Source organism: Zootoca vivipara, chromosome 9 (genome assembly GCF_965207765.1).
Source record: "Zootoca vivipara chromosome 9, rZooViv2.hap1.1, whole genome shotgun sequence".
Lineage (NCBI taxonomy): Eukaryota > Metazoa > Chordata > Lepidosauria > Squamata > Lacertidae > Zootoca > Zootoca vivipara.
The window spans coordinates 19,026,167-19,038,927 of record NC_142592.1 but is presented as its reverse complement, the minus strand read 5'-3'; the positions used below and the strand labels follow the sequence as shown (position 1 = coordinate 19,038,927).

At 39.9% G+C, this 12,761-nt stretch overlaps 1 protein-coding gene across 2 annotated transcripts in view; it reads right to left on the bottom strand.

Annotated features, from left to right (window-relative positions):
• Window positions 1-4,281: 4,281 nt before the first annotated feature.
• Window positions 4,282-12,761, bottom strand: part of TFEC (transcription factor EC) — a 121,161-nt gene continuing 112,681 nt past the window's right edge. For both annotated transcript variants that reach the window (XM_088652488.1, XM_088652489.1), the window contains exons 7-8: window positions 11,463-11,610; window positions 4,282-9,281 (exon numbers count right to left, since the gene is read on the bottom strand). In XM_088652488.1, coding sequence (XP_088508614.1) covers window positions 8,904-9,281; window positions 11,463-11,610 — 526 coding nt within the window. In that variant the 3' untranslated portion in view covers window positions 4,282-8,903. The remainder of the gene's footprint in view (window positions 9,282-11,462; window positions 11,611-12,761) is intronic.

Genomic DNA, 12,761 nt, shown 5'->3' with positions numbered 1-12,761 from the left:
GTCATAATTTTGTGGTGCCATTTTTTTTTGCACCTCACATTTTAAAGCCAAGCAAATGATATAACTGCAGTTCTCTAGCAAAAGTTTGTACTCATTGAGAGACTGTTTGTTGTCTATGTATTTACCTCAGAATTAAGCCCCGTTCAGCACGGTGGGGTTTACCTCTGAGAAAACATGCATGGGATCGAATGGTAGATGTCAGTTAATGGGTATAATGGTGCTCAGTATGATTGACATCAAAATACCTGGTATATATCCAAGACTGGACCATTTCAAATGCCAATTTATGGACATAGCATCTAGCAAATGCTTGAAGAGGATACCAAGCTCCTAACATTCTGATGCTGTAAGTGTTAAACTGGTATTCTTAGATTATATGAATATGGCAATATAGTATTTTAGTATCAAGGGCTTCGTTCTGATGGTCAGCAAAAGCCTTCCAAATGTGGAAATATATGCTAATGACAGATATATTGGCAAAGGGAGGGGATGCTAAGTCTTCCAGGAACTTTTACGAATGGCATTTTTGAAACTATGATTCAGTAGACATTGTTCCATATGGCCCATTTCAGTGCGGACACATTTAGGGCCATGACAAGAGACAAATAGACATTTGAGGTTGCCAGAACACACGTTTCATTCTCTGAAAAACAAATGCCTGGAAATGCAGTGAATGTGTTTTGCTCCACGTCCACCAATTTAACTTAGAATGAATGCCGAGGGGTCACATGTGTCAAGTGTTCACAGCATCTGTGGGGCAGGAGATTCCAACCAGGAGCAAAGGGCCCCAGAAGGCGTTTACCGTTTCCACTCCTGCTCTGGTTCTGATGAAAAACATTCTCCTCTTCTGGTGGCTATTGCCTCCAGAGAGCAAAGACACTTATGGGCATGTGCCTTCCAGGACTGATAGCTCCCATGGGGTCCATATGTGTGCACAATTTTTGCTGGGACTACAGCTGTCCTTCCCATGCGCTGTGCTTCCAACATGCTGTGGACTCAGATGACACCCTCCACTGAAGTCATTAATACTTTTTTTTGGGGGGGGGACAGGACGGGACAATTTTTGTATTTCAAGTAACTCATTTAGCATCACATCTACTTTGGTGCTAGGACTGTACATATATTACAATGGTGTACAACAAGAAAAATGGTGTGAGGAGATGCCAGGGCAGTGGCATACCATGCACTCTTAAGAGTTTCTCATTCTCTCAAGAGAGAGTGAGATGTGGCTGAAAGTGTGGTAAGGCCACACTCTGGAGAAAAGGGAGATACGCAATCCCCAGTAAGATAGATAAACAGGCTAACAACTACCATTTCTGAGACCGATTCCAGGGAGGAGGAGGAGCTTAGAATAAAAGGAGCAGAGATATGGAAGAGATGCCAGTGAGATAGAAGCTCTCAGGTGGGCAAGCATAAATATGGTGGAATCCAACAAGGATAGTGAAGACAAAAGAGGGAAGGGTTGGACAGGGGAGCAAGGCCAAGAGGAATGAGCAAGCACTTCCCCAAAGGAGCCGTAAAAGGCGAGAGAGAAGAAAGGAAGGACTGAGGGGTGAGAGAAACTGCTTGAGAAGGAAAGCTGGTTTTACCAGGGACATAGCACACACAGATCTGTGCGCAATGTTGGATATATACTGTAAAGCTGTGTCACAGAAGGGATCCCATGATGATAATCGCTCCAATGTCAGTCTGAGTGCTAGGCCTACTAGGAGTCAATGAAGGTAAAGGACTTCCTGGTGTTCCAAGGATCCTTGGGATGTGGGGAGGAAGGTTTGGAGAAGTTCACACAGAGGCTGCATGTGAGGTTGTGACCACAAGCTCTGCTTCCCCTGTTCGCACTCTCAGACCAACTTGTGAAAGGACCTACACACTCACAAATGGAGTGTGTATAGACTCTTTCTGAGTGATCAGGGACAGCAATTTTTTTTTGCACAAACCAAGGCTAAGTGATACTGAGTGATACTGAGCAGTGATACTGAGCATGGAGAGAGGGGTGGTTCGTGAACACAAGGGACACAACCTCAGTCCCTTTGCCGCTTGTTGATTGCTCCACAGTGTCACACATGCACAGTCTTCTGTCTTCACCCTTGGAATGACTTCCCCCTAAGTAAATGTATTTGTTTGTTAATAGTTAAAAGCATGTCTATACCACTTAATATTTCAAAAATCTTACCAACACAGTCGCTAGATTAGCAATGATCTGAGGTCCCTGCTGAGGCATAAGTATTTATGTGTGTTGCAATGTAAAATATATAGAATGGCTGACTGTGCTACCCTATATAGGGTCTGTCACCCTACTCTCACTGGGTCCAATTTCTTGGGTTTCTGGAGCCTCTAACCCCTGTCCCCAGGCCACATAAACTGAAAGGAGGGGAGCAGATGTTGCTATTATCCTGCCCCCTGGTCCTTGTTCTTTTTATCCCTTGTTCTGGACAGGTGTGCTGTATGTTTATAAAGGTTTGCAGTGGGTGCCAAGAATAACATCGCAGGACATTTTGCATTTGAATTAATAATGTCAGCTGAGTAAAATATTCCTCTTAAATTTCAGACATAAATTAATATCTTCATATTATCTTAATAATGACACACCAGTGTCACATATGACCTCAATAAGAACAATTGTCAGTTTTAATGAAATCAGGAAGAAAAAGCTAGTTCTTGTACAATATGAGAAATGTTCCTATCTCCTGCAGTATATGCCCTCCCCATGAATCTATAATGCTCACCATACAATTGTTTTTCAGCACTTTCTCTCACTCTAACCTAGCCTCTTATTCAATTATAATGCTCGAATGAGTCACATGCAATATTTCCAGTCCACTTTTCCTGGCTCATGAAACTTTTTAACGAAATGTTAGCATTTGCAGACACCAGATGTTTTGACATAAGGAGAAGCAATATGCAAATTTTAATCCATGCTAGGAACAATAGCCTGCAGGCACCATTTTTTTATTACATGAATCATATACTTAACCACAATGTGGTGGATTATATCAGAATCATTGCCATCCTGAGCATTCTACACTTGTCTTGTAGTTGCCAATTAATGAAAGTGATATATATTTAAGTTGATGGGTATCAGTTATTTAACTGAGACCACTTGGCACTTAACTACCAGAGCATCCTTGATTAAATTTGTGGTCCTGACACTGATTAGTATCAAAACTTCACAGGTCCGTCTCTAATCGGCATTGTCTGTCAATACACAGGATGCTGACATCAAATTTGATTGTAAGCGCTTTTGTAATATCACTGTCTCTAATCAGGTAGGCAGCATGCAATGTTTTCTTAATTTGAATATTGTGATTCAATTTCTCCATGCTGTATATAACCTTTAACGGCTCCATTCTGCCAGGTGCTGAACATTCTTTGGATTAAAATGCACTAAGCCCTTTGCGGATTCAGATCCCTAGTGTGTTGCCACACACGAGAGTCACATTTCCTTTTCTAGTTCATCAAATTCAAAATTAACTGCAAGAGTGCTAATTAGCCGCCACTGTTTGCAACACAAAAATTAAAAGAGTTATAATTAAACAATTCCAAAGCAAATAAATCTGATGGTTTCAATAATAATAATAATAATAATAATAATAATAATAATAATAATAAACTGTGTTTTAAAATGTGCACCACCAAGACTACAAAACTTTGCTAAATTGTACTCATATTTAATCACAGTGCGCCATTCTATGATATACATAAGCTAGCACATGCATTCCAAGAATGGAAGTACTCTTGGTACCAGGAGTTTTAAACGTTAACAAGCAAATCCTTACTAAACTTCATTAAACATGGGTATCTTCCAAGTGCCAAAATGTTGTCTAATTATCAGCTTTCTGAAATGTTTTACATCCTAAAGTACCGTATTGTTTATCCTAGATTGTCTGGGGAACATCTAGTATATTAAAAAGGGTCTCCAGTACTTCTTCATGAATTAACTGATATCATCTTGCCTGCTAGCAATTCTGCAACATTTTAAAAATGTTTCCCATAAATCAAAGCCTTAGCAGCAGGAATAAACAGAAAGGAGGAGATCGTATTAAATGTATAATGGGAAGCTACTGGATCATGATGTCTTATAATGGATGCAGTGTTTAGCTGTTGTTCGACTTTGTCTCTGCTGGGTCCCCTTTCAAATGTGCTTAGCTGGTGTTATTATATTGTCTCGGTGGATGTGATGCTTATTGTCAGTCTGAACAAAACAACTTCATGTGGGCTCTACAAAGACCTATTTTAGTTTTGCTTGAGAATTGTATACCTATAATAAATATAAATACCAGCCCATATTAAAAGTAGTTTTAATAAAGATTGCATAAAGGTACGAAATAAAGCACCTTCTGTCGCATACTTAGAAAACAAGAGATTTGTATTAACAGGAGAAAATAGCAATTACTATAAAAATGACTCTACAGTCTGATAATAGCAATGTAAATGCCTTAACTGATCTAAAAGACTTAACATAATTTTAAATTACAATAATTTTACATTCTCCGTTTTTATACACAACCCTATTACAGTCAAATGTATTATAATAACAATGTTCTTATTAAGATTAAGTGGCTGAATTATTCCCAGCCCTTTATAGTATAAAGCAACAGCATGTCTAGCTCTTAAAAAATGGTTTCACTTCTTTTAGCATTTGATATCTACAATGTCGGCCACAAAACACTCTAGGGTTCAGGATTTTTGTTGTTGTTGTTCAATGAGGACCTATGTCCATTTCACAAATTAGACAAGACAGCAATATTTCAGTTCGTCTTTTTGCATAACGATGAGTTTACTGGTCCATGTATTCCGGAAGAACAAGATAATTCTCGAATGTCTGTTATTAGCTTGTGGGGTGGGGAGCTAACCAGCCCTTCTGCTCCAATGAATATTTCAGTTCCTAAGGCCTCCACCATATGAACAGTACATACCTATTACTAAGACTTGATTAAAGCTGTATTGGAAGCCTCTCGGACATATTTCTCATAAACTACACTTGTAGCATACACTCAAATATTAATCTGGTCTGCTTTCCTTTCCCATTCTGGGGAATGTTGCATGAACTAAGACAGGAAGTTCCATCTCCTTTCTATAAAGAGCTCTATATGAGATCTCCCAGGGTTTGATCTTGCCAGGTGCTGAGTGTCAGTAAAATAACAAAGGCCTGTAGCCAAAGGCACTATGCAGATACTTAACACAATTTGCACAGCAATTATTTTTGAGATTGGTGCAAAACCTGAGTGTGACCAAGCATACTAGAGATTTCAACCTGCGCTGGGTTGCTGTCCATTCAAACGTCAGGCATATAATCCGACAGTTGGGAGATTTGTCTGCTCGTCTTGTATAATGAAATTGCTTTAAAAAAACAAAATAAAATAAAAATTCAAAACGAACATTTGAAACACTTATGCATGGGTACTGCAATCTTTTTTCAGAGAAGTAAGGAGATTCAGTATCTCCTAAAATCCAGAGTTCAATGGAATGACCAGCCACGCCCATAGAAGCTGAATGAGAAAACCATGTAGAACATTCATATTTAATTTCTTTATCTCCATTAAGGACTTGTCCACCGATGTCTTTAAAATAATGCGATTTCTATGAAAGGCCAATCTGAAATACTCTCTCCTCTCTCACTTTCCACTTCTGAAACATCAGTTAACTTTTCTGAGTGCAAAGTTGGGGGCGGATGAGTGCCAGCTTATTTCCTGATTATTAGTATTTGATATAGAATTATTCTATTTATTCAGCTCAACAACCCGCACTATTCTCCATGATCCCTCTAGATATGAAAATGATGTGAGTAACCCATGCCCTCTTACTGCTAAACCTCTATTATTTCATTAATCTATATGTACCATTACAAGTGTATTACCACCTTAACACATAGAGTTACCCTAATAATCCACTGTGATTCCAAGGTCACCTTTTGGATAGTAAATCTAGACTTATAAAATATCACCAGAAAGTTAAAGCCCACATCTGTCTGTACTGTAGTTTTAGCATAAAACGTTGGCAAGGGGAACAAGATATACCATAGTATATGGTAAACAAGCAAAGTAAACAAGCTACACTTCTTAAATATTACTTAGCTGCAATTATTATGGTTGAAAATAATATTATAATCTAATGATTACTGACTCCAACGAGTATAAAGTTGTGCACTAAGCTCGCTGTTTTTTGCATCACTCACAGTTCAACCCTATTCATGTCTACTGAGAAGCAGGACAATGAATTCTGTAAGATTTCCCCCAGGTAACTGTACATAGAACTGCAGTCTTAATTGTGTATGATATGTAACATCATAATTGCAGGAATTATGCATCTTTTCTAGTCTATTTGACCGATATACTTTATCGATTCCTTTCTCTGGTCAATAATGTGAAAATACTTGAATTTTTGAGGTAACAGATTTCCATGAACTGCAAAAAAATGTTTTAAGCATTGCCATTTCATTTTTTTAAAATAAATAAATAATTTCTTCAACATTCCTGCTGCATTAAGGGACAAACAACACCCCAGATGATAGATAGATGGATGGATGGATAGATAGATAGATAGATAGATAGATAGATAGATAGATAGATAGATAGATAAAAAGGTAAAGGGGCCCCTGACCATCAGGTCCAGTCGTGTCCGACTCTGGGGTTGCGGCGCTCATCTCGCTCTATAGGCCGAGGGAGCCGGCGTTTGTCCGCAGACAGCTTCCGGGTCATGTGGCCAGCATGACAAAGCTGCTTCTGGCGAACCAGAGCAGCGCACGGAAATGCTGTTTACCTTCCCGCCGGAGCGGGACCTATTTATCTACTTGCACTTTGGTGTGCTTTCGAACTGCTAGGTGGGCAGGAGCTGGGACCAAGCATTGGGAGCTCACCCCGTTGCAGGAATTCGAACCACCGACCTTCTGATCAGCAAGCCCTAGACTCTGTGGTTTAACCCACAGCGCCACCTGGGTCCCAGATAGATAGATAGTCTGTAATATGTATTATCTAACTTGTATTAACTAACTCTCCAGTTGGATAATATTCCCATTCTCCAGAGTTTTAGAACCAATATCAATATGTCATTTCAAAATCACCAAACATTAGGACTGAGCCCATAAGGAACTTTTCCTCAAATTGTGGGGATGGGGAAGATTTAGGGGCAAAAAAAGGAGGTGAAAGTGATTTTTCTTTTCTTTTCTTGCCACTACTTTCAGCTTCATGGCAGTGGGTCCTCTCAGGATGCTAGCAGCCAATTTACTCTCACAATGCTCCTGGAACAATGTTACCTTTCCCCAAAGAATTGTTTTATGAGGAATTGGGGTTAAGAAATGCCTACTTAAAAAACAAACAAACCACTTCATGCTGCATGATAACTGTGTCAGTTTGGGGGGCATTGTGAGGGGGACAGAATGATGGCCAGAAAATAGGTGACTGCCAAGAAATCACAGTAAGTTTCATCCTCATCTCCCCAAAACAGTTGAAAAGTCCATCTCCCCAGCCTGTGAAACTGGCAAGTGTCTCAATTCAGCCCTGATAAACACATTATCTAATGTGTCTCAATCACTTTGGGAAAGGTGGGTGATATCGGTATTTAGCACAGCCCTAGGATGTATTTGCCTTAGCAGTGACAGAGACTCTGGTGCTTAAACCAAGTGCCTCTCAGTTTCAGGCCTAGCTCGGTTAGCTACTGTAGACCAAGTATTCCCAGCTCCTATAAACAGTGCTGGCCTGTTTATATGGTCCAGGAGCAGACCGGAGTGAAAACCGCTGCTCCAAGGTTGGCTCCTGAATGCCGCCGCCCCCAGGCCACCATGGATTGTCTGAAGTTCAAACCAGGTCTGGCGGGGACCCGTGTTGCTCCATGGCGGCCAGGAATAGAGCTAACAGGAAGGTGGCAGTGCTCTGGTTTGTGCCATAATCATAGCGACGGGATGCAACCACCGTCCACCCTTGAACTGGGTAAGCGGCCATTCTCTGCTCCTTTGGGATGACAGATTTTGTTAGAAACAGTAGCAGCCTAGCTTTTTGCCTTTGATTGGTCAACAGAACAGTACCGTCTGCTTGCTGTACTTCAGGTTGTGGCTTCACCATCTCTTACTTCAGGCTCCCAAATTGGTATACCCATCTTCAAATCTTGAGTCATGTATGGCTGTCCTTGGGCCCAACACAGCCCCAACAACAATCCACCATTTTTTTGTGTGCTTTTTTTTCAGGGGGTAGTGAAGAGTATGCAGTACCTGCACCTCTTTTTGTCGTTGTTAAAATGTGTGGCACTTACTGTAACAACTTCCTGGTGAATACCGGCACCTATTTGTCTAGAAAAAAAAAGCACTGGATACAATATTGGTGTATAATTGCAAGGAAACATATCTGCAGCATTATTAGTAAATAAATACGAATCAGTGGGTTGGGTCCAGACTGGGTCACACTGAGAGCAGACCCACTGAAATCAATAAAACTGAAGTTAGTCTTAACTTAATGGGAGTCCTACAAATTTCAGTGGCATGACCAAGTCTAGATCTTATCCATTGCAAAATGTCAGCTGTGAAATATCAGTCTTACAGTGATCACTTCCAACCAAAGATATGCTTTTCACCAGAGCTTCTTTTCAGGGGGAACTCACAGGAACTCAGTTCTCACACCACTCAGGTGGGTTCTGGCATGTCTCAGGTGCCATTCTAAGAGAACAAGGGAGGTGACTTCCGGAACCTCTTTTTCTATAAAAACAGCACTGCTTTTCACTCTATTGCTCATCTGTGATGTATGCACACACCTAGACTATATATTCCCAGGGAGGGTTTCTCAACAACAGCTGACTCCTTTCTTTTTCCACTTAAGCTGAGCAACAACATAAATACGTTTCATAATTTTCTTAGCACCAACGAAGTCAAAACAAAACAAAACAGCAGCACCCTAACTATGCAGTTCTTTTCCGTGCTATACATCATCTCCATCATCTGAACTGAAGCTACTTCTTCTGCTGCTTCCTTTGGACACAGCAGGAGATACAGAGGATAACAGTGGATCTGTCCCAAATGGTGAGATTGTATCGTCCAGTAATATGTCATCCAACCTCTGCTCTTTCAAAGCGGCACTAAAAGACAAATCTGTAAAGTGTGAGAGTGGATCCGAAAAGGCTGCAGAGGCATCACCAAGGTCAGAGTGTTGCTCGTGGGCCACAGCAAGATGTTGAGAATAGTCGACTGAATTCTCTTCTTGATAGACCTGCTGTTTCATGACATGGGATGCTAAGTCCACCGTACTGATTGTAGGCATGATTGGCAGGCCATGAGCTCGTGCTTGTATTTCTAGTTCCTGTGGTTGAAGACAATAATATTTAGAACATCACTGTAAAAGGTGAGTTGATTTTGTTTCCGTAAACCAGAATGGTGAAACTGTGGCCTACCAGATGTTGTTGGACTCAAACTCCCATCAGCCCCAGTCAACATGGCCAATGGTCAGGGATAATTAGAAGTGTACTCCAACAATATTTGGAATGTCACAGAGGTTCCCATCCCTGTTGTAATCTCTGAGATGTGGTAATGAGGGAATTGAAAGCTACATCTGAAATAATTCTGAAATCTATTTTGACAGTATGCTTAAAATGCGCAATATTCATACTGCTGACAAACATTGTACAGCATGTTGTTTTTTAGTAGCATAACAGTGATGTTCACACATCATACTAAACCAGGCTTCCACAACCTGATGCCTTATAGGTGTTTTGAACTAAACCCACCATCATCCTTGACCACTGGACATGTTTGCTGGGACTGATAGAAGCCTGAGTCCTACAACATCTGGCAGGTACCAGGTAGGGCAAAACTGCACTAGAACACAGTAGGTTGTGAAGTTGGCTTGCTTAATGAGCCAGAGTTTGCTTTAAACCACAAACTCTGCTTTGTGCATAATGGCAATCCAGGATAAGGTGGAAGTGAAACTACACACTGACAAAATCTTTTTCCCTCCCTTCTTTGAGGACAGGGGAAAACACAAGGCTATTCAGGCTTGTAAATGTTACACTGAACTATGGTTAGCATGATAACTATGGTTTGTCATGATGGTAATGAGCCTGGGAGAACTGGATGGATGATACTGGAAAACCTCGGGTTTTTTGCTAACCACAGTTTAGTGTTATGTCCAAATTTCAACAAACAGTGGTTAGTGTTAACTGTAGCTTACAGAAATTAACCTACTACAAACCATGGCTTATTAGCTGATGCATTTCAATAAACCATATTTAGTTTAACTACAGTTCAGACATAAAGCTAACATATAATTAATTGAAAATGAAAGTAAAATGTTCTCATCTCCTCCTCACAGTTGTGGCAGAGGAGAAGAGGTAAACAGTGGGTGCAGAATCCTAAGATTCATTCTCATTATGACGAGTCAGAGTTGATTGATACGTTAGAAAACTGGCAATATCATGGGTGTTTTCAAAGCATAAAAGAGTATATTGGAGACCTCAGTGTTTAAATATTTTTCAATAAACCAAGTTGTTGAAAGGAGTACCATGGCTATGCACAATGGACAATGGACATTGCGGCTCAATCCACCCAAAGTTAAGCATTCTTAAATTCCATTCTTTCAGTGAGAAAATTACAATGTAATCATAGATATTTAACCATCTACTATGACCTGTTAAACTCAGCAGGGCTTACTTACATGTCTACTCAGAGGTAAGTCCCATAGAGTTCCGTGGGCTTACTCCAAGGTGTGAGTACAAGATTGTAACCTTTAATTTTTCATTTAAATCAATGGCTTCTAAGAATGACTAATTGTGACTGGATCAACGGTTGGATGCAAGATCCAGCCAAACCTAAGCCCTTTGGAGTTGCCTTGATTTTAATGGGAGAGTTAAGCATATGCTTAATCTCCCCCACTGAAATCAGCAGCTTAATTTTCGATGGATTGTGCCCTGCATTAAGTACTTAGAAGTGATGAGAAAATCCTGCCAGCATTTCTACTTGCTAATTATCTACCAAAATTCAGGAATGCTATCTAGAAGCACACCAGATACCTTACCCAATTAAATATGTTATAAATCATGTGCGCACTGCTACAGAAAGCCACGGAAAGATGATGTGTGACTTAATTTAATGTGGCACAACATACCCCAAGGTAACACAATGTCACGGGCATTTTTCAAAGTGCTATGCAGTATCCTGGAGTCTTGAGTGTTCAAATACTATTTTCAACAAACAAATGAAATAAGGAGTGGTTTTTTCTCTCTCCCCCCACCCTGTGGATTTTACCTAGGTCCAATTTACACGGAGGGCAGAATGTCCTTACAGTATTCCCCTCTGAACTGCTGCAATATACACTGTTGTGCAGCTAGCCCTACAAATACTGCTGGACAAATAAAATATTGCAATCAGTAAGATTTTTAAGCATTGGTCTGTTAAAGTACTATGGAAAGATACTGCAAGACACAATTTGATGATGGAAAAGTGGGGGGGGGGGACTCGACCCCAACGGGTCCATCCTGATACAAACCTGAATTCGAAGCAAAAGCCTCCGATTGGCTTGTTCTAATTTCTTCTGTCTATGCTCTAATTCTCTGCCTCTTTGTTGTTCTTTTTGTAACCACTTGATATACTCCACCGATGCTTTTAAAATAGTTCCTTTGTTCCAGCGCATATCACTGCAGAAAGTGGAGATAACCTTTTCACAATTGTGCATGTCAGCAAAATCCATAAGAACGTACAAAATCTTTTACATTAATATGAAATAATGATTTACATGACCATTATTCACTCTTAGATATTATTGCTTCTGAATGGAAATTTTAATAGAATAGTTAAGAAGCCCTTATATAGTAAAATTAATCCCCGAATGAAAATAAGTGTCAAAAGAAAGTAATAAAGTGACTTTTTGTGTGTGGAAGAGCTAAATGCAATATCATGATTCTACCATTACAGTTTTTATATTTTTAGTGAAAATTGCTTTTATTATTAACTCTAAGATTAAAATCTATGTGCAGTATTTCTACATTAATGAACTAGGAAACATACATTACTGAGAGTTTAAGCCTAAATTTTTAAAGATCATTTCAAATATACTTCTCTTTTTCCCTGACTTTCTAATGAGGATGCTTTTATGCTTATTGGAATAATAATAAAAGGCTCAATTTTGATCCCTACTGCTGATGATACACAGAAACCATAGTTTAGCAACTATTATGTCATATTACAAAACCTGTGTGATTAATGCAAACGAAAACAAACTTCTCAGTATACGGTACGTACGCCTATTGCCTTGTATTGCATCGCACATTCATGCTGAAGCAGTTCTGAAGCAGTTTAAGAGAACGTACCAACAAGTGCAATTGTACAATTGCAATCACACAGAGTTGCATGCATCAAGGTGTATATTTGAAGTGGTGACATAAGGGAAGACAGCCACTTGGTAGAGTTGAGAGGACACTGGGGATGGGGGTGGGGGGTAGACACCAAATAGCACTAGGAAAGTATCTTTAGGGAATCAAGGGTTTGCCTTGCCCAGATCACGTCTCATTGGGTGTCACAGAAGCTATGTTAGTTTGTGCCAGCTTATACACTTTCACAACTGTACAGATCTTTAGGACCAAGGTGCCAATATAATTGATCCTGAGTAATGAGCTACTGCTTCTTACAAGTTGGTTTTTTGCAAAACAATGCAAATAAAAAGTGTGGTCATTCCCTCAAAACATCTGGGTTTAATCAACAAGTACAGTGGTGCCTTGACTTACGGATTTAATCCGTTCCGAAGGCACCTTCGTAAGTCGAAAAACGCCATTGGAAACACGATTTCCCA